The 22547-nt window shown below is 35.2% G+C and overlaps 1 protein-coding gene across 6 annotated transcripts in view; it reads left to right on the top strand.

Annotated features, from left to right (window-relative positions):
• Positions 1 to 22547, top strand: part of LOC150109418 (basement membrane-specific heparan sulfate proteoglycan core protein-like) — a 1783738-nt gene that overhangs the window by 869146 nt on the left and 892045 nt on the right. For all 6 annotated transcript variants that reach the window (XM_090413063.1, XM_090413041.1, XM_090413033.1 and 3 more), the window contains one exon: positions 744 to 871. In XM_090413063.1, coding sequence (XP_090269189.1) covers positions 744 to 871 — 128 coding nt within the window. The remainder of the gene's footprint in view (positions 1 to 743; positions 872 to 22547) is intronic.

The raw sequence follows: 22547 nt of genomic DNA, 5'->3' as shown, positions 1-22547 counted from the left end.
AGATAGGAGTGATGAGAACTTTCTCCACCTTTGCAACCAGTTGCCTGATGTTGCACTACCTTACCCCAGTCCTGAAGGTACTTTCAGGTGCAAACTTTGTTTGCTCACACTTGGATAAAGGATTAAACTAAACTTATTGTAGTCTAACCAACTGAAAAATAAACTCTCGACATCTTTCTCTGAATCCGGAGTAATTTAATAATAAGGTTGCACACCCTTTGGCAACTCCTATAGGTTAGGATGACCTCTCGTTGCTTCTGCCTTTGTGTCTCCACTACTGGGCCTGGCTCCCATTGACGAGACCTCAATAAAGGTCGAAACCGGTATGGGTAGTGGCTCTTGCCTTAATGCATAGCATTACACATATCTGCAGGGAGATGTGCTTTGCATTATGGGAGATACTGAGATAGGAGTGATGAGAGCTTTCTCCACTTTTGCAACCAGTTGCCTGGTGTTGCACTTCCTTACCCCAGTCCTGAAGGTACTTTCAGGTGCAAACTTTGTTTGCTCACACTGGGATAAAGGATTAAACTAAACTTATTATAGTCTAATTATGTGAAAAATAAACTCTCAACTTTTTTAACCATGCTTGTCACTTTTCTGGCCCTGCACTTTGTTCTTTATATTCTTTATAGATGATATGTATTAATTATTCTGAATTCATTTTGAATTTTGATATCATTCTAGCTTTGGAATAAGAAATAGATAAAATGTCATTGCAAAGTTTTTTTTTTAATTTTTAGAACTGTCAACATAATACAGAAGGTCATCAGTGTGAAAAATGCAAACGTGGATTTTATGGTGATGCACGAAGTGCTACAGCCAATGATTGTCAACCATGTCCTTGTCCACTTATTACACCACCTAATCAGTATGTATGTTCACATAATTTGCTGATAATTAGCATGATTTAATATTATCTACTGTAATTTAGTAGATAATAGCTTTTCTAATATAATACTTCTTTAATATTTACTGCAACATCAAAAGAAACATTAAGCAAAATTTTAATCACTGCAGCAATTCTATGGCCAATTTTTATTGGGATTTACCTGTGTTCTTTGGAAGGGACATGGAAAAACAGACTGTCCAGCATATTGGTTTGCTTACTCTAAGTAAAGAGTTTTTGCTCTTTTATGATAGGGATTGCTACTAAACCTTTTTTACATTCACAGCTTGCTCATTGTCATTAATACTTGTTTACCATCTATGCCTTGTTTACCACCTTCCACTATAATGCTATTTATACTGGTTGAGTTTTGCATACCACACCTATAGTGTAGCTTTTCAAAAAAAAAAAAAAAAAAAAAGCACATCTGCATTGTAGCATCCTAATATAATGTATCACCTAAATAGGAATATGCTTTTATTACTTATGTTGAATTGTATTATATTATATTATATTATTTGCTATCTTATATCTGTAGTTGATTTTATCTTTCTTGCCCTTGGGAAGCTATCATTTGACTGACTATTGGATACCCACTTGCTTTGAGGTTGAGGTTCATAAATATGGGCTATAATTGGCAAGTTATGCATGCAAATTAATATAGCTTCTAATTAATACCAAGCTTATTTGGCTAAATTATTAGCATATCCATTCTCCAACCAATAGGCTATGATTTAAATCATGCTATGGGCATGAATATTCATGATTCTTTAGGGGAAATATGAATTTCATCATGCGGTGTTCAGCCACAACCTCACTTATTGGAGCCTGGAGCTGGAAAAGTGCATATTTTGTCTTTAGATCAGGGTTTCCACATTATGTAAAAAAATAAATAAAAATACAAAAAAATATTTAAAATTAATAAAAATATAAAAAAGGAAATCTTTAACCCACACACACTGTAATAATGGAGTGTAGGTTTACAAACTTTCATGAGCGAGAGTCCCAATAAAAATAAAATAAAATAATGCACTATATAGCACAAATTGAAATTATTCATTTCAGTTAGAAGTAATTTCAGTAATGTAGGTAATTTTAATGTTACATTACTAGCCAAGGTATCAATGCCTATATTCCTGTCATCTTCAGGGATAACTATCATCAGACTTGCATATCATATTCAGTGGAGAGAAAGAGAGATGGAAAATCAATAAATAAATACTTAAATACCACCAGTATTATTAATCACCTAATTTCCAAAAGTATTGATTTCAGGGCATAAAATTTCAAAATGGATAAAAGTATATTATAGAAGTCTTGATATCAACTGGGAGCACCAGCAAATTACTATTAGGACTGTAGTCTAAAACCATCATGATTTATTAATAGCAATGATGAAGAGACCTTTTACGTATAGCAGGAAAGAGGTTATATTAACCTTTTATAAGGCCTTGATCAGGCCATATATACAGACTATGTGCAGATTTGGTTGCCTGATTTTCAAGGAGATGAGAATATCTTAAAAATGGATCCAGAGAAGGTTCACTGAGGGGGTGGGGGAGGATATGATTGAGACATAAATTGGTTAGGGATACCAGATTAAAGTGGAGGTGAATTTTCATAGAATAGAGGGAGATAAGAATAGAACAAAACACCATCCCTGGAAGGTGAATAAGGATGTAAGCAAAGGAGTGAGGAAGAGGAGATTCTTTGCATGGACATTGGTTGCTGAGTGGAATGCAGCTCCTGAAAGTGTGGTGGGTGTAGAAACTGAATGTATTTAAGGCATTGGTTGATAATCTATATTTTATCAAGAGTGTGGACTTCTCATAAGGAGTTTTGATTCTATGAAGGCCTGATGTTAATAATTTTTAATTCAGCATATGATGTACAGGTCTCAGGATATTACATACATATTACATAAAACAACATAACAATTGTAAAAATCATATTAAAAGGAGTACAATAGGTTGAAATGATTAAACATTAAAAATTAAGAAGCAGGAGTCAGAGCTTAATCCTTAAATCCTAAATCCACTCCAGGGATTCTGGGGTCAGTTTAAAAAAAGTCCTCTTTAGTGCTTGAGAATGAGTAGATAGAGCACTCAAGCACAATACGATTGATATCCTGGATCCTGCTTTCGCATTCACAGTTGAGTAAGTATCGGACCAGTTCCATTTATGCAAGAGATTCTTACATCTCCCATGTCCTGTTCTGATCCAATTTAAAGTGGTCCATACATGTCTAGGAAGATCGAAGCCCTCCAGATGAGATGTTGGATTTGAAATGAGAATTTGAAGATTGGAGGTAAGTTGAAGCCAATACTCTCCCAATGACTCACGTAAGTCAAAGTTCTGGTTATTCATTTGCATTGCACTCCTCCAGGCAGGGCTCCTGGATTTCACTCTTTGTGAGGTATGAAGGAAATGTCTTGGTGGATAGGCAAGGAACTGTTTCCAATTATTTTTGTCCATAACTTGCTTAGGGCTTGGGTCCTGCAAAGCAAGGGAGAGGCTATATTGAGAGGGAGAGAGGCGTCGGTAGCCAGGAGTAGATCTTGGAGCTCCAGAGATTATCCTCATAGTTTGATTCAGCTGGACATCTACTAAAGCGTGTGCATGCACTGTTCGGCCACACAGGAGCACAATACTCTGCTGTAGAATAGACCAAAGACAGTGCGGTAGTGCACAGTGTGCTGGCATTAGCATCCCAAGAAGTACCAGCAAGTTTATGCATTATATTATTACGAGTTTTTAATTTTCCAGCAATATTTTCTACATGATATTTAAATGTCAACTTCTGTCGAGGGTGTAACTCCTAGGTATTTTGGATGATTGTTAAATTTCACCTGTTTATTTCTGAAGTAAACTTTTGGGATATATTTGGCCAGGATATTACTTAAATGAGAGGATGCTACTTCACTTTTGTTCAGGTTAGGTTGTAATTGCCATCGCCTAAAGTATTTATCAAGTACAGCCAGATCTTCAGTTAAGATGTTCTCAGCTTTTTGGAATGTTGAGTTGCAATGGAAATATCATCAGCATATGTGAATCTCTGTAATGCTGTTCCTGGGATATCACTAATATAAAAGTTAAAAAGCAATGGGGCAAGAACTGACCCCTGAGGTAGGCCATTTTTAATCTTAAAGAATTTACTTTTGGATTCATTGAGAGATATTTGTATCCATCTGTCTGCCAGTATTTGATTAATTAGGTTGGCTAGTTTTGGTGATGGGATAGTTTTTAAGAATTTGAAAATAAGACTCTCTCTCCACACTGTGTCATAGGTGTGGAGAGAGATTGTTTTTCAAAACTGTTTTTCAAAACCGTTCTCTATAAAGGTTGTGAAGGCCAGTACTTGATTTCAACAACTTCTGTCAGGTTTGAAGCCAGCCTGTTCCTGGGGAGTTCTATTATGTATACTTGAAGAAATTCTGTTGTATATCATTCTTTCCATAAGTTTCGTGCAGGTGCTTAACAAGACAATAGGACGGTAGTTGAAAACAATTGTAGGGTCTTTGCCAGGTTTTAAGACAGCAATGATTTTAGATCTTTTAAAAATTGATGGAAGCATGCCATTGTCCAGGATATTATTATACATAGCAGTAAGCGATTTAATAGTTTTGGTCCACAGTTCTTAATGAATTCAGGGTAGATGTTATCGAGCTGTTTTCGGCTGGAATGAGTAAATTAAAATTGTTCATTGTCTTAATCCATTTGTTTTTCCTAGCATTGTCGAGAGACTTCATATTAACCCTTCAGTAGCTCAGTAGCTACTGTAGGGTTATTATTAGTAGAGAATGCTTTATACAGTCTTTCACTGTCACTATTTCAGCATGGAATATAATCTCTCCTAAAACCTCTTGGAATGGTTCATTTGGCAGCACCAATAATAGTGCCAATAAATCTATTGTAATTGTTTACAGTGGGCTTTATAAATCTTATTACAATGTCAATCTGTTTCTTAAAAGAATCCCAGTCAGCTTTGAGAAAGTTCCACGTAGGTTTTACTACTGTTCTTATGATTGGAATATTTAGGCCTACTTTTTAGATTATAGGTCAATGTTGACTATTTGGAAAATTGTCTAATATTTTCCTAGAGATGGGATGTGGCCACCATTATCATTCGCAGTACAGAAACACAAATCAGGGTTATATCCTCTTTCCCATCTAGAGAATAGAAAAACTCAGTTTATCTTTGACATCAAAGATCAAATTAAGGTACTAATCAGGTCATCCTTTCTATAGCCCCAAAGGGAGTGATGACTATTAAAATCTTCCTGGATTATGCTTGGATGTTGTTTCTGAGATACTATTTGATCAGGCCATTTGACTAAGGGAGGTTTATACACATTGGTTATAGTATAACCAGATATTATAATGGATACACTATATATATCCTTAATGACACTTGGTTCGCAGATCTTATAATTTGAAATATTATTTTTTATATGTGTTGCCACACCATATTTGGGATGGTTTATGCAATTAATCACATTATATCCATGTATTTTCCCTCTTGTTAGTAGGTCTAGATCATCCTTAATGGAGTTTTCTGTATTACAACTACATCTATTTGATGGTACTTCTAATTCCAGGATCTTAGTAAGAATTTTGCATTTAGCCCTACTTATGCCTTCTATATTTAATTGGCATATTTTTAAGAGTGAGCCCATATTCTTGATTCTCAGGTCCTTGGTAGGTGTATGTCGGTTATCTGAGAGTGTGTGTCCGTGAATTTCTGCTAGGAGAATACTGAGCCAACTGTCACTGTAGACTATTTAGTGTTATCCAGGGTGCACCACTAGAAGGAGACAGTCTACATTACATCGCGATGTTAATGATGTCAAACTCTGAATATATTGAAATACAAACCATCCATCTCTTGAAAGTCCTTTTTTCTATCAAACTCCCTTCACATATTCACATACTTCACATATTTTCTCATGTATCATGAATGCATTGACCCATTTGCAATGCAATGGCCTCTCTGGAATGGATGAGGTAAAGAGAGCACTGCAGCATCCAACAAAAGGCTTCAGGAAACTTGACATGCAATCATCAACATCACGGTAGTGCTGAAAGCTGCTAGTTTGTTGTGCCTTCATCTGTATCATGTGCACTCAGTCCATGAACTGAAGGACCAAGATAAAGAGAACTGAATAATCTTCTGCATGTGGTATAGAGATACTAGTGACAAGGCCTAATTTCACCTCAATATGTATGTAAATAGTGAAAACAATAGGATTTAGTCATGTGAAAATCAACATGCTTTTCATGAAAAAGTTTTGCATTCTCAAAAAATGGAATTTGGTATGCAATATTACAGCGTCACGTAGTGAGACTGATTTTCTTTGAAACAACAGTAAATAGCTCCCTCTACCAAGTCATCACAAAAGTATCTTGCATTTTTTGCAAGAATTTTTCAGAGACCCCTCTGATCTTAAAAGAATTGTGGCCTCCAAGATCACCGGCTTTATTATGACTAGATTTTTTCCTTTGGGAGTATCTCAAAGGTGTTGTTCACTGGAATAATCCTCACTCATTGGATCAGTGGCGGTTCGTGCATAGGCACTGCGGAACCGCAGCACCCCCAATTTTTCTCGATATATAAATAGATTTATTAATTTATTTATATTTGCTTGTAATGTTTAATTTTATCATCAACAATCCTATACAATTCTCTTATTTTGTATAAAAAAATAATAAAAATCCATCTTTTAGCACTTAGGAGGGTGAAGGACATTAGCAGCACTGTGTTTACCGCAGTGTCATATTGCTACGCGTGCAAGCATATGCATGTCATAGTGAGATGCGAGCTATTAGTGTAATGCAGCACTGTCCGTTGCACAGTTCCACTGTGTGCCAGTAGTAGAGTGTTCGTAGTGCTTATCGTGTTTACTCAGTCTCTTTAAATATTTGGACATTACAATTAAAGGATTTAATTGTAATGTCCACAAATTGTAAATCCATTCCTTTAATTACAATTAAAGGAATGGATTTTATTTATAAGTAATTTTGAATTATACTAAACTGTATAATTTTATCGATAATAAACATTTTTTCATGTTTAATTTTTTTTTAAAATTTTTACCATAATTTTGATATTTTATCCAAACACATATACACTGTACTTACAGTGTGTATTTCAAGCACGAGCCACTACTGCATTGGATGAACTAAAAATGAATATTTCAACAGCAATTGAAAACATCAGTGTACAGGTGTTTCACAAGGTGACATCAAACCTGGTAAAAATAAAAAGTGCGAGTTTGCATTCCTCTTTTGTTATAAAGGTCTGATTATAACATCTATTTGTAGCTGTTCGTTTTTCATATACACTCGGGTCTCTTTTTATGCAGATCTTTTTTATGCTGATTTGATTCTGCATTCCCAGACTTTTCCTACGACAGAACACTTCACAAATCCTGAAATTTTCATGGAACATCTTGATTATTTTGTAATATATTAATTGTTAATTTACCTGATTTTTTATTATTAATTAATAAACATAAATTAAACAAACATCATTAAATTAATTTGTGCTGATTTTCATTGACATATCCCATTCTGATCACCAAAAATTTATAATGTTATAAGTACTTACGAGTGAACTGCAGACTTTTTCTCCTGTGTGCTGGTAGTTTTCCCCTCCTTTTGTACATCCTGGAGATCGCTTTGTAGGCTGGAGGTGGATGCAACAGATAATGATTCAGCCAAACACCTTCAATAAGAGATTTCTTAACACCAAAATTAAACAAAGTCCCATGTCTCTTATTGATATTAAAATTTAAATCTGTAGGCCTATTACTTTAAAAAATCACGGCACTACGGTTTCGAAACAAGCACTTTCACCCTACAATACGAAATTGTAGGGTGAAAGTATTCATCATACAAGTTCATAGGGTGAATACTTTATTCGCTCTACGAACTTTATTCACCCTAGAAAGAAAGTATTCAGTATTACTAGATCTGAGAACCCGATACAGACTACCTTCATCTTCAATTTCAGTGGAAAAATTTTCTTTATACTTCCTTGCTGATTGGTCATTAACATTTGCAACACAGATGTTACTTCGTTCAGTTTTGTGAACAGAGGATACCCCGCACATTGTTGGAATCGGCTTGCAGGCAATTTTTATGACTGGTCATAAACAGCGGTATTCCCTTTCCCGAATGTTGAAAGGTTTCAATGTGTGAAAATTAACGATAATTCATGAATACTTCCACATTTAAAAATATATGGCTTAGCCACTAACATTTGCTACACAGATGTTATTCAGACGTTCTGGGTCTGAGCTTTCGGCATATTCATGAATGTTATTCTCCTCAGAATATTTCCAATATAACATATGTATTCATGAAAAATGCTTAGAAAACTAAAATGACAAATTCCAAGAGAACTTCTCGCTGAACACTTATTCGCCTTCCTTGGAATAGTTTGGGAAACCCTGGGGTAATCACTCCGTATTGTGGGATGAGTTGTTTATTATTACACGGCGGAAAATTAACTTCTCTATTATGATCATTATAGTTTTTAAAGGGTAACTATTCATGTGTTGCTGACCAATTCATTCATTGCTATTGTACATAATGAATAGTGTGTTGCAGCACATTCTTGCGTAACATGATAACATGTAAGCAGTGAGTGTTCTACTACTACTATGTTCACTACGGTGAACTATGTTCACCGTATGGTCACCGTACAGTGACCATACGGCATCTATAGATGCCGTATGGTCACTCCGATGCTCGGTGATGTTCCACACCAGGCCTCTCCATGTAGTCCTGTTGTTTTCTTTTCTGGCGGCCTCAACTCTCTGAAGATCAGTTACTCCACACATGCCATCCATCCATCTATCTCATTGATGGTCTATCCCTGCCTCTTTTTCCAGGAACTTTACCTTCTATTACTGTTCTGAGAAGTCCTCCTTCCATCCTTTCTATGTGTCCAAAATATTTTATCTTTCTTCTGTCAATATCCTAAAGGAGCTTTAAAGTTCTACTGATCTTTTCTAACACCCATTCATTTGTATGCCTTTCAGTATATGATATCCTCAACAGCCTTCTGTAACACTACATCTCAAAAGCAGATATCCATTTCTTATCTGACTTCTTTAAGTTCCAAGTTCTCGCATCCATAAGATGCTGTTGGGAAAACAACTGCATCCAAAATCCTCAACTTTGTTCCCATGGAGACAGATCCATTCCTTTAGCCATTCCTTACCTTTTTCTGACATCTTCTGATTAGCAATTCTTCACATTAATAATGGATCCCAGGTACTCAAACTTGTTGACTTTCTCAATTCTTTCTCCATTAAGGTACACTTGTTTCTCAAGAGCTTCTCTGTTTGTTTTTCCTTTGAGAACCATGATCTTTATCTTTCTAGAATTGAGTTGAAGTCCTCTGTTATTACTGATCTTGTTAACTTTGTCAAGAATTAGTGAGTGTTTGTGAAGTTTAATTTTGTTTGTGAGAAAGTGTTTGTCTTTTTATTATCAAAAGTATAAATTTTGCTAATTGTTATTTTAAAGATTTAATTTGGCCCAATAGAAGAGAAAAAAGCACCAAAGAAAAGCAATTTTTTGGAAATGAAAATTGCAATTTTAGATCACTTAGCAAAAGGAGAGGGATCTACTGTGATTGGTAAACATTTTAATTTAGGTGAACTACTATAAGAGCAATTAAAAAGAATGAAGTTGCAATAAGAAAATCTGTTATTTCTGGCACAAAACTAAGTGTCAAATTATCTCCGTACTCGAGATGCTTTATTAGAAAACACGGAACGAGCGCTTATAATTTGAATTGAAGAATTAAATCAAAGAAGAATTCCTATAAGTGATTATTTAATTAAACAAAAAGCTCTTCAGTTTAATGAACAGATGAAGCAATTGGAGCCGTCTACTTCCGCTTCCCAGGCTGATAAAGAATTTTCGGCTGGCAAAGGATGGTTAACCGGGTTTTTAAAAAGAAATGCACTTCATAACGTGAAGATTACAAGCATGGTTGCAGCAGCAGATTAAGAAGCAGCCAAAAATTTTCAAGAGAAGTTAGCCAAAATTATTGAAGATGGTGGATATTATCCTAATCAAGTGTTTAACGCTGACAAAACAGGATTGTTTTGAAAGAAAATGCCTAGTTGAACTTACATCGCAAAGTCTGAGAAAAAAGCAAGTGGGTTTAAAGCCAGCAAGGATCGAGAAACATTGTTATTTTGTAGCAATGCATCAGGAGATCGAATGTTGAAAACCCCTTTTAGTGAACAGATTTCTAAGTCCATGTGCTCTAAAAGGCAAAGATCTAAAACAGCTACTGGTACATTGGATGGCTAATACAAAGACTGGGTAACAACTGCTGTATTTATTGAATGGTTCAATAATTGCTTTGTACCAAAAGTAGAAACATATATGAAACAAAAAGCTCTTGATTTTAAAGTTTTATTAATTGTTGACCATGCACCAAGTCATCTGCATTTAGAACATCCAAATGTGCAGGTAGTGTTTTTTCCGCCCAATACAACAAGAACTCTTCTAATTATTCAACCATTAGATCAAGGCATAATTGCTACTTTTAAAAAATATTACGTTAAGCACACTTTTCAATTTATATTGGATAAACTAGAAAATGAATCATTAACAGTAACTGACATTTGGAAAAAATTTTATATTTTGGACTGCTTAAATCATGCTGCATCTGCTATTGCTGAAATAAAACCACAAACTTTAAATGCCTGTTGGAAAGCAGCTAACAGTGCAACCATGTAAACATCTACATTATCAGCTGAAATCATTACTTTGGCACATGAAATTGGTGGGGAAGGTTTTGATACATTTAGCCAGAACGATGTAGACAAATTGCTTGTGGATAATGCCTTAAGTGATGATGATATTATTGGATATCGATTAACTTTATATGTCATCGAAGATCCAGAAAATGATAGTGAAACGAAAGAAAAACCTGTCCCTCTCACTGCAAATATAATTCGAGGTCTTGAACTGTGCAATAAATGGGAAAATCATTTTCTTGTTAATTACACAAATTCTGAACAAGCCTTTAAATTCCAACGTGTGCTGAAGAATTGTATATCTGGATGCTGCGAGCTGTATAAAAAATTAGTGAAATCATCATTGCAAAGTTTAATCACTGATTACATTGTCAGAAGAAAAAAATCAGCACAGAACGAGGGTGAAGCTAATTCTGTTTGTGAAGAACCATTGCCTTTACCATACAGATCTGATGCACTGACTATCTCTTCTGGTGATGAAAGTGATTTTACACCAGTTCACAAACATTGCCGAATATAGTCTAATAGTGATGATAATTCTGATGACAAAATGTTTAAAAAAAAAGTTACTTTTCAATAAAATTAAATGAATAAAGTTTTAAAACAAACTTAGGCATTCTTAATTTCCTGAATTTTCCTAAACTTTTTTTTATGCGATTTTAGGTTTATTTTAATTCATTGCTTTGGTTTTATGTGGTTTTAGAAAATTATGGAATGTATCCCTAATTTGTCAACGTAAATTAGGCCTTTTTTTGGGCGTTTTTTTTATATGCGGGTTTTCTGTGGAACGTATCTTTCGCATAAAAAGAGACCTGACTGTACTTATGATTAACCTCGAAACAGATGTTATTTGTGGGTTGTGCGACTTTAGAAGCACTTGAATTATAATCGAGTAAGTATAGAAAACTATAGTTGTTTAATAACAAATTCTAAAAGGTTATGCAGCCTCCATGTTTAACTAAGCAGAGAATGAACCTGACATGAAACTGCTTTGTTTCCTTCATGAGATGTAGTTTACAAATAAATATAAAAAGCAGTATGTCTACCTCCTATTCAATAAAATATGCTCAAATGTTGATCTGTTTTATCTTTACTTTTTTAATGCTTTCTCTAGTATAATGGATACATGGACAGATGCTTTTCCATTGGAATGGTAACTTATATTTTCTTTATTGCAAAAGTTTAATGTAATATTGAAAAAAAAATACAAACAATTAATTCTTGGTATTATTAAGTTTATTTTCTTCTTTTATTAATTTTTTTTTAGAAATTTATTGATTGCATGGTAGATCAACTTGTTTATTTAAGCTTTTATATATATATATATATATATATATATATATATATATATGCATACCAACTCATATTGGTGCAGTCAATCCACGTTATTCCACCAACAGATTTAATTGGTGTCGCTATTAGCTAAACCTCACGTGAATCTGGACATTTTATATTTCATTGAATAGTACTGACCCATTCCATATCTCTTCATTTAGTTAACTTTTTCATTATTCAAGAAAATTTTTAATAAAATGGCCTTGAATATATGGATAATTGTCAGATGAGGTTGCCATGGTTGTATCAACTAATGACAAAGCCCACTCAGTCTTATTCACGCTAGTTCTGGCATTAGGATACGTTTCCTCCAACAAAATGTGAACCCCTGAGGCACACTAGTAGTAACCTTCTTCTTCTGAAACATTGCTCCCCATACACACACAACTTGCTGACATTTATCAGATAGCCAATCTCTAATCCAGTGCACTAGTCTAATATCCATCACCATCCACTCTAATTGACTATCAATGTATCATGTTGTAATCTATCAAAAGCTGCTGCATAATCTATCTCCCTTATCCAATGCAGCTGTCGCTTATTGTAATAAGTAGATTACTGAAATATGACTACTCTTTAGCAAATGATGTTGTTCATCAAGGAACTTGACCCAGTGTAAGACTCATATTAAACAAAAACGTCAACGCAGATGTCAGCTCCCTGGCACATTCTTTCAAAATACATGGTGATATTATGAAGTCAAAACAGCCTTATTAAAATCAAGTTTGCTCAATTCTCCATACATCTCTTGATCACTCAGTGAGTGCCTCTTCCTCATTCACTACTCTCAAGTTCTCCATGATGTCATATTCAAAAAGAATATAATTTCTTATCAGGTATAATAATCTACTTACAAAATTTGTGTGACAGTGTGTTTATTCTCTGGCTGTTGAATCCATTTTGTAACATGAAAGATTTGATTCTGGGAATAAAACAACTGTTACTCTGTTGCCTACATGCTACACCAGCTAACTCACTTTTAGAAAAGCTCTTATAAACATTCTTCTAAATAGAATTTTTAACCTTTTGAGGTTCAGATTCTATAGTATTTTTGTAAATATTATCATTATCAACTGAACTATGTTATGCAGGTAATTTCTGTGATTAACATTATTAAAGAATTGTAAACATAAAAAAAAATTTCTTAATACACCTTTTTATTTATATGGTCAGCATACTTTTCTCAAGTTGCACAAAGGCATTCACTTATCATTTATGTGCTTTTCTAATAACATATGGTTAAGAGTGATTAATGGCAAGTTGATATCCTCTATACTCAACAACCACACAATAAATAAATAAATGAATGGTTTTTATTGTCAGGCTTTTAAGACAGCCAGTACATGTGTAATTTTATAGTTTTTTCTGTTATTGACTTATATATAATGTGCCTTGTTCAGATAATTTTTATTCTTGTCGGTAAGAACATGAAACTGATATACAGTACACATATGGGGAAATATCAACCAGGCAGCTCAGATCACAAGCAAGAGATCATATCACTTGTTATTAAATTTCAAAAGCATTTGATTGGGTTTGGAACAGGGGACTACTTAGAAACTTCTATCCTATATCCTTTTTTTCCATCCTTTGCAACTAGATCACCTGCTTTCTTACTGGTCACTCACTATGAATTATGGAGGATGTTTCACTCTCTTAAGATTTCCCCATAAATGCAGAGTATCCCAGGGTTCTGTACTTTCACTAACTCTTTCTTCCTCCTGTATCTATCCTATATATATAAAATGGTAACCTTTTTATGTCACATTTATATGTCACGTTTTTTGAAATGTTTTGAAACTCGGGCTACCCTGAGTGTCAAGTCATCAGAATTCAAGGAGAACTAGCCTACCAGTCTTGAACATTGGGGGGGGGGGTTGCCGTAGGTGCCAGGGGGAATAGCCCCCCCCTAGTATATATATAAATGACCTTCCCTCACAGACTTCAAATCCTGTCCATAGCTGCCAAAACAGTGTACTTTTCTGCTCAAGACACTACTTCACACCTGTACATCAGCTGCCTATACAGTTTCCAAATCTGCCCAACCATGAGATATTGCTTGCACATTTAGGGTGGTGCACCAAAATCCTCTCTAATGTTGTTCAGTGCTATCCAGAAGAAGGCAGTTCAGGTTAATCAATGATCACTCTTTCACAGATCCCCTTCAATCCTTCTCCTGTAGACATTGTTTCCCTCTTATAACTTTCTACAGATACTTTCATGGACATCTTGAATTGCATTCCAATGAAGTTGGACATTCATTTGCAGTCCAACTTCATTGAAACTTGCCAAACCAATTTTCTGCCTCCTCTTACATTCCATTTCTTTCTGTTCTTTGAACAAGCCTTCCCCATTCTGCCTTCCCCAAAGAATATAACCTTCAGCTGTTTAAAAAAAAAATTTCTCCTTATGTGATCCTCTTTGCCTACACATGACACTGATACTGTAAGTCTTGTGACCTTTCGTGTGTGGGTCATTAACTAAAATTATCTAATAATTTCTGTAGTATTTTGAATTAAAAAACAGCATATATGTATATATCTGTAATTCAAGAAATGAGTTATGTACATATTTGATGCAATGGATTTATTTGGCTATATGACATTTTTTGAAGAAATTTAATGACTAAAAACCAAGGGATAACAAAATAGAAAAAAAAAAACTATATTATTTTAACCAACTAGTTTCGTCTTTCAAAGTTAGATAGCTGAGGAATAACAGAGAGTTGAGGTTAGTGTTAAGGGTTACTAGATTGAGGACCAAGTCTTAATTCAATAATTCTTCTCTTCTTAATTCCAGCTCAACTAACATCTAAAATTGTTTTCTGATTTGTTCTATTAATGACTGGATGAATGATAGAATCTTCATAATCAGCATTAGCAGAATAGATGTGATCAGATAAAGTTCTGGCTCTAGTTCTGCTATATGGGATGTCTTCCACATGTTCTTCCATATGCAACTCAATGGATTTCTCTCTGTTCAAAATAGGGCACACTGTAGTTACACCAAAGATGATAAACTTCTGATACTTTAGGTGTATAGAGATTGGTTAGAGAAATAAAAGAAGTGAGAATTTCTTGAGAAATTTAGCCAACTTTGGTGAAATGGACCTGATATATAATGTAGAAATATAAAACCTAGAGCAGAAGGATTAAATAATAGCAGCTTTATCCCAATAAGATTATTATTAACAAATCCAGTTACCATCTTTCTAATGTTGAAAAAATATTTTTAGTAAAGGTTTAAATTTTTTTTTTTTTTTTTTGCCAAGCTCTGTTCCAAAGATTTTTTATTTACAAAAACAGAATTTTTACTTACAAAAACAGAAAAAAGCACCTTCATTCCTTCATCCTTGAAACTAATTTATTTTGTATGAAATCCATCATCTTCACAATGAACAATGCAAAACTCCAATAGAGAGTTATATGGTGAAATTGTCAAGCTAAAAAAAAAATACAGAAAAATTAGATATTATAATTCTCTCAGCAGACAAAGATAACACGACTGTCATTTTAGATACTGAAGAATACAACAACAAAATGTTAGTCGCTACAAAGAGATACATATTCAATTCTTAAGAGGTCCAATTTGTGAACTTCATAATCATACTAATAATCTCCTGAGAATGACTATAGAATTACCTAGAAATTTAAGACTGTCACTTCTTTCACTTCATTCTCTCATCTGTTGATTATATAATCTGCATAAAATGTTTAAGGAAAATACTCCACCAAGAACCATTGTACAAGCCATTGATTCTTCTACATGCAAGCTTTCAAAACATTTGGCCAAAATTAAAGTTTCACGGACTCGAACACCTCTTTTCTCAAGACGTCTGAACTCTTTTTTTCGATTGTTACGAGGGTGGTCTAAAAGGATCTCAACCATAGATGGCGATACCATTGGCCAGATTTTTTTTTCTAAGTTGGTACATCTGTCATAAGCATCCATGTGAAATTGCAAGTCATTCTGTCAAGTAGTTTGTTTTATACAGCTGTCTGAAGCAAAAGTATTGTCTGTATCCCTTGAAATTGATAAAATTGAGTCTCTTGCGGTTATAAAATTCTTTGTAAAAGAAAGTTTAACACCAAAAGAAATTCATTCAAAGTTCATAAAAGTTTTTAGGCATTCTTCTCCTTTGTTTTCGACAATTAAGAAATAGGCTGCCAAGTTTAAACACCAGAAATCATTGAATAAGGTGCATGATATGGTATTGGATAGTTATCCAATACCATATCATGCACCTTATTCAATGAAGTTCACAAAACTGGCAAGTCAAAGTGTGTGAAATTGCTGAGACTGTAGGCATTTCCAAACAACATGTATGATATATTTTGCATGAAAAATTGCAAATGAAAAAGCTTTGTGCAAGATGGGTGCCGTGCTTGCTCACAGCAGATCAAAAATGCACTCACATGAAAATCTCTTAAAATGCTCTAAGCATGTACAGTGCTTAGAGCATTTTAACAAGAATAAAACTGATTTTGTGCATCAATTTATTACTATGGATGACACTTGGATTCACAATTACAGACCAGAATCCAAACAGCAGTGGACAAAACAGTTGTTTAGCGCCAAAGAAGAAGACAAAGTCAGTTCCATCAACAGGAAAGGTCATGGCATCGGTGATTTGGGATACTAAAGGCATTTTGTTTATTAATTATCTTGAAAAGGGTAAAACAATAGCCAGGGAATATTATTCCAATCTTTTAACCAGACTAGAGGAAAAAATTCACGAGAAATGACCCAGTTTGCAGAAGAAAAAAAATCATCTTTCGCCCACAAAGGTGTTTTGGCAATGGGAAAATTAAGGGATCTGCACTATGAATTATTGGAATATCCACCCTATTCCCCAGATTCGGCTCACTCTGACTTCTATCTCTTCCCAAAACTAAAACTCTTCCTCTGGTCAGCGTTTTTCTTCGAATCAAGAGGCGATTGCAGCTGTACAGTTGTATTTTGTAGATCCTACTGAGAACCACTACAGGGATAGGATAATGGCACTGGAATAAATGTATTAGTCTTAAGGGATATGTTGAAAAATAAAAATAATTTTGAAATTATAAATTCGTTTTTTCATTGTTAGGCTGAGAACTTTTCAGACCACCCTATAAAAGACATGCATCTTCAAAAAAGATTAAATTAGGCTCAGTTTAGATGTTATTTCCTTCTTTACTAATGTGCCTACAGAAGATGTTTTAATTCTTTTAAAGGATAAATTATCAAAAAAAAAAAAAAAAGTCTCTCCTGATCCATTGTGTAAATTCTGGACCTTGATCCAGGATCATTGTTCTAATCTTGTGAACATACCTTAGAGTGATGCACATTGAGACATTAATTTTCACAATTTATTCACACAAGGACATTTTAGAATGGGCTGTATTGCCTAGTGCACATGTGCATCCTTTTTAAAAATACTACGAAGGTTGTAAATAAAGTAGTCATAACGTGCACAAAATGTCAAATAGTTTATCAAGTCTATACAATTACATCCTTTCAATGTAATCTCCTACCATGTTCTACACCTGTTTTCAAATTTGTGGGAGCTGTTGCATATCATCAGCAGAATGTTGATGATATGCAGTGATATTTCAACCTATTGCATGTAGAATTTCTTCCATATCACAAAACCATAGACCGCTGAGGGGTTCTTTCATTTTGGGGAACAAGTCAGTCACAAGGACTCATATCCAGTGAATATAGAGTATGTGCCAATACTTCCCATTGCCACCTGTCCGATATCACTATCACACATAGCATGGTACATTATCATGCAACAAACACTGTGGAGAACCCATAAAAAAAAAAAAATAAATTGTGGTAGCTTTCTTTTTAAAGCCAGATGCAAATGATCTACCAGAAATTACTGAATGAACTGTACATTAACAGTTTGTCCTTGGGCGATAATATGATGAAGAATGACAACTTGAATATCATAAGCAACTATCAGCATGATTTCAAATTTGATGGGTTCCTGGCAGAGTTTTTTTTGAATGGGATGATCCTGAATGCTGTCATTTGTTGGATTATCTCTTCAGTTCAAGCTCATAAGACCTAGCCCAAGTTTCATCAATGGCTATGATAGATTCAGGAATGCATCTCTTTCATTTTCATATTGTTCCAGATGTAGGTCATCAATGTACCTGTGTACCTGTGTGCCATTTCTGCATTTCACTCAAGTGATGTGGAACCCAACGAGCTGAAATAGATTCAGGAATGCATCTCCTTCATTTTTGTATTGTTCCAGATGGAGGCCATCAGTGTACCTGTGTGCCATTTCTGCATTTCAGTCAAGTAATGTGGAACCCAACGAGCTGAAATTTTGCACATACTGAGCCTCTCTTTTAGAATGTGCCAAACACTTTGGTGATTTATCCCAGTTTCCTGGGACAACTAGTGTATAGTCCATCACCACTCAACTGTGAGGAGTCCCTGAACAAGCTCAATGTGTTCATCTGAAATGGCAAATGAACATGTTGTGCAGCACATTGATTATCATCTGGGTGAGTGATCTTGCCCCACGTGAAATGCACTGACTCATCTTGCAACAGTCCGGTATTGTAGGACAATGTCACTACAGGTTTTACCTCATGCAATCTGGACCTTGATCAAGGATCATTGTTCTAATCTTGTGAACATAGCTTAGAGCGATGCACACAGAGACCTTGACTTTAACTATTTATTCACACAAGGACATGTTAGAATGGGCTGTATTGCCTTGTATGCATGTACGGTACATACTAGTAATGCATCTATCTGTCAAGAGCAACATTTGAGTTACCAACTAAGTCTCCTGACACTGTTGCCACTATTTTATTTACAACCCTATTTACAAACAGAACTTTAGTTTGGACATCGACAACCCATTATCTGCTATATTAGCAAATTTATATTTAGAAGCCTTTGAGGACAATCAATTCCTTCCTATTTAAGTCAAGATTATGGGAGAGGTATATTGATGTTTTCATGATTTGGAACCATGGATGAGATTCCATAAAGGAGTTTCTGAACCATCTCAACAATCAAGGTCCAGATTGCATGAGGTAAAACCTGTGGTGACATTATCCTAATGATCCAGATTGCATGAGGTAAAACCTGTGGTGACATTATCCTACAATACTGGACTGTTGCAAGATGAGTCAGTGCATTTCATGTGGGGCAAGATCACCTAGATGATAATTACTGTGCTGCACAACATGTTCATCTGCCATTTCAGATGAACATGTTGAGCTTGTTTGGGGACTCCTCACAGTTGAGTGGTGATGGATTATACACCAGTTGGCCCAGGAAACTGGGATAAATCAACAAAGCGTTTGGCACATTCTAAAAGAGAGGCTCAGTATGTGCAATATTTCAGCTTGTTGGGTTCCACATCACTTGACTGAAATGCAGAAATGGCACACAGGTGCATTGATGGCCTCCATCTGGAACAATACAAAAATGAAGGAGATACATTCCTGAATCTATCATAGCCATTGATGAAACTTGGGCAAGGTCCTATGAGCTTGAACTGAAGAGTTAATTCAACAAATGGCAGCATTCAGGATCAATCCATCCAAAAAAAAACTCTGCCAGGAACCCAGCAAAGTTGAAATCATGCTGATAGTTTACTGTGGAGTTGGAAGTTAACAGTTCTCTCCTGTTCCTGGATATCAAAAGTTACCTGTCTGTCAAAAACCTGAAGATATCTATTTACGGAGCCACCTCCTCCCCCCCATACACGCACACATACACCAATAGATACTTTCATCTACTATCTCATCATTATCTGCCCCAATAGCTTGGTTTGATTAGATAAATGGACTTGCTCTCTATTCAATGAAGTAGAGATTATGAAAGAACTAATTTCTTCCCACAACCTTTCAGAAGAACAGTTATCATAAATAGACTATTAATAAACTGCTGTTTAATCCTTTTGCTCACCATACTAAAGATAGTATTAATGTAAACAGTTTTATATCTCTACCATATATCAGCTCCATTTCACCAACATTAGCTAAAATTCTCAAGAAATTTAAAATTTGCAATTCTTTTACTCAATTCTTTTACTCCATACTTGATATATCTAAACCAAAACACAACAGCCTTAAGTATCCTGGCATTTGTCTTTGATGTAATTACAGTCTGCTCATGAATGGAGAAATTCATTGAGTTGCATATGAGAGACATCACATATGGTAGAACTAGAGCCAGTGCTTTATCTAACCACATCTTTAATTCTACTAACTGATGAAGATTCTGACTTATCCAGTGATATTGAACAAACCAGAAAACATTGTTAAATGCCATGATGAACTGGAGAGAAGAATTATTTAATCAGTAGAAACTGTCCTCAGTCAGGTCCATCTTTATACTAACTTCAGCTATAACTGCTGATTGTTAGGCCTCAGATATCCAACTTTGGCATATGCAAGATCATGCCTGTGCAAACATGCTTGGCAATACCAGGGTATCCAGAATGCCGTCCAACATCAGTAATCTTTTTGCAACTTAATTTATTGCTGTTGTTCTCTTGTAATGTATGCCTGACTGTGTTGTGAATATAGACACATTGAATTAGTTCAAAGCATGGTTGGATGAGCATTGTGTGCAATAGTGTGTACCTCATATGATGAGTCTTTGACTCCATGGAGGTCAGATGTTAATAATAATTTCTCTTTTCATGTTATGAACCCACTAAAGTCTTCTAAGACAAAACTAGTTGTGCCCTCAAATATTTTTTCTATTTTGTTTTCAGATTTTAGTAATTAAATTGCTTGAAAAAAATACAATAATAAATTTAAAAAAATAGATATACATATATCTATTTTTTACATCTTGTTTATATCTTGTTTACTTTTTATATCTTGTACAAAGACTGTCCTCTACAGTCTTTGTACAAGAAATCCACTCGAACATATTACAGCAGTGGTTCTTAACCTTTTCGAATTCATGGAACACTTTTGATTATAAGAAAAATTTGAGGAACACCTAAAGCATTAGGGTCAAACTAACAATAAAAATATGCATTGACTTGCCTTTTATTAATATGGTACTTATTTTAATGAGATACTTGAGCTTGGCAGCTTTCACAGATTTCAGCAATATCAGGTCTAATAGGTGATATAGCTACCCTCATCTCTTTGTCTATATTAGTAAGTCTTTCACGCTTTTTAGTTTTTATATTGGTTAATATTGAGAAACTGAACTCGCACGAATATGATGTTAAAAACTGTAACAAAATGTTCAGTGCCCTTATGGAGAGAGCTGGTTATTCGGCTTGAACAAAAATCCAAAATTTCTCGAGAGTTATTTTATTATTATTATTATTATTATTCAGGCCTCCAAGGAGTCAAAAGACTCTTCGAGGGAGGTCCTTCCTAAGACATAAAGTCTGGCAATACTCATCGAGGGGAGATCCCCCCCCTGAGAAACACAGTCTATCATACCACTCTTTAAACTCGCTGACCGTTCTCGCTCCCACCACTCCATCAGGCAATGCATTCCATGGCTCAACCACCCTCCACACAAAGAAACCACTCCTTACCCTCTTGCTCACAGTTTCCTTTCGTAACTTCCAGGGATGGCCTCTTGTCATCACTCCTTCCCGCTGATCAACCAAGCGAAAGAACTCCCCAGTGTCAACCCTGTAACCACCTCTCAACAGTTTAAAAGTCTCAATTATATCACCTCTCCTTCTTCTATCCACCAAACTCTGCAGTCCACATTCTCTCAGCCGATCCTTATAACTATCCTTGTACAGTCCTGAAACCATCTTTGTCATCCATCTTTATATCCTTTCCACAGTTAATTTATCCCCTTCAAATCCTGGGGAAAATCTGAGAACAATAGTCCAAGTGTGGTCTGATCAGAGACTTATACAACGGAATGATAACCCTCTTATCTCTGCAGGTCAGTGTCCTTCTCATAATAGCAGGAATCTTCTGTGTTACCTTCACCACCTTTGCAATATGTCCCCTAAACTTCAGGTTTCTATCAATCATCAACCCCAGATCTCTTGTCTCCCCTACTTCCTCCAGTATAACTCCTCCCATAGAGTACGCAGCATCCCATCGATGTTTCCCAAACCTCAAGACCTTACATTTTGCTGCATTAAACTGATACCCCATTCATTTGCCCATCTATCTAGCTTATTTAAATCCTCTTGCAGGGCTACCACATCTGCACTATTACTAATAATCCTTCCCAGCTTCGCATCATCCGCAAACAACTGAATATCTCCCTGCAATCCACTGGCTATGTCATTGATATAAAGGTTAAACAATATAGGTCCTAGTACTGAGCCCTGTGAGACCCCACTTGTAACCCTCTGCCTCCTGGAAACTGCTCCACCATACACAACTCTCTGATACCTATCAGACAGCCAATCTTGAATCCATTTGACCAATCTGACATCCAGACCCATGTGCTGCAACTTAAATATCAGCTTATCATGTGGCACCCTGTCAAATGCCTTCGCCAAGTCTAAGAAAATTGCAGTATATGCCTTTCCCTCATCTAATGTTCTTGTAACTTTATTATAAAAGGCTAGCATATTG

This window comes from Typopeltis vanoorti, chromosome 2 (assembly GCF_054136105.1).
Source record: "Typopeltis vanoorti isolate ZY-2024b chromosome 2, IOZ_Tvanoo_1.0, whole genome shotgun sequence".
In the NCBI taxonomy this organism is placed as follows: Eukaryota; Metazoa; Arthropoda; class Arachnida; order Uropygi; family Thelyphonidae; genus Typopeltis; species Typopeltis vanoorti.
This window is presented reverse-complemented; position numbering and strand designations above follow the sequence as displayed.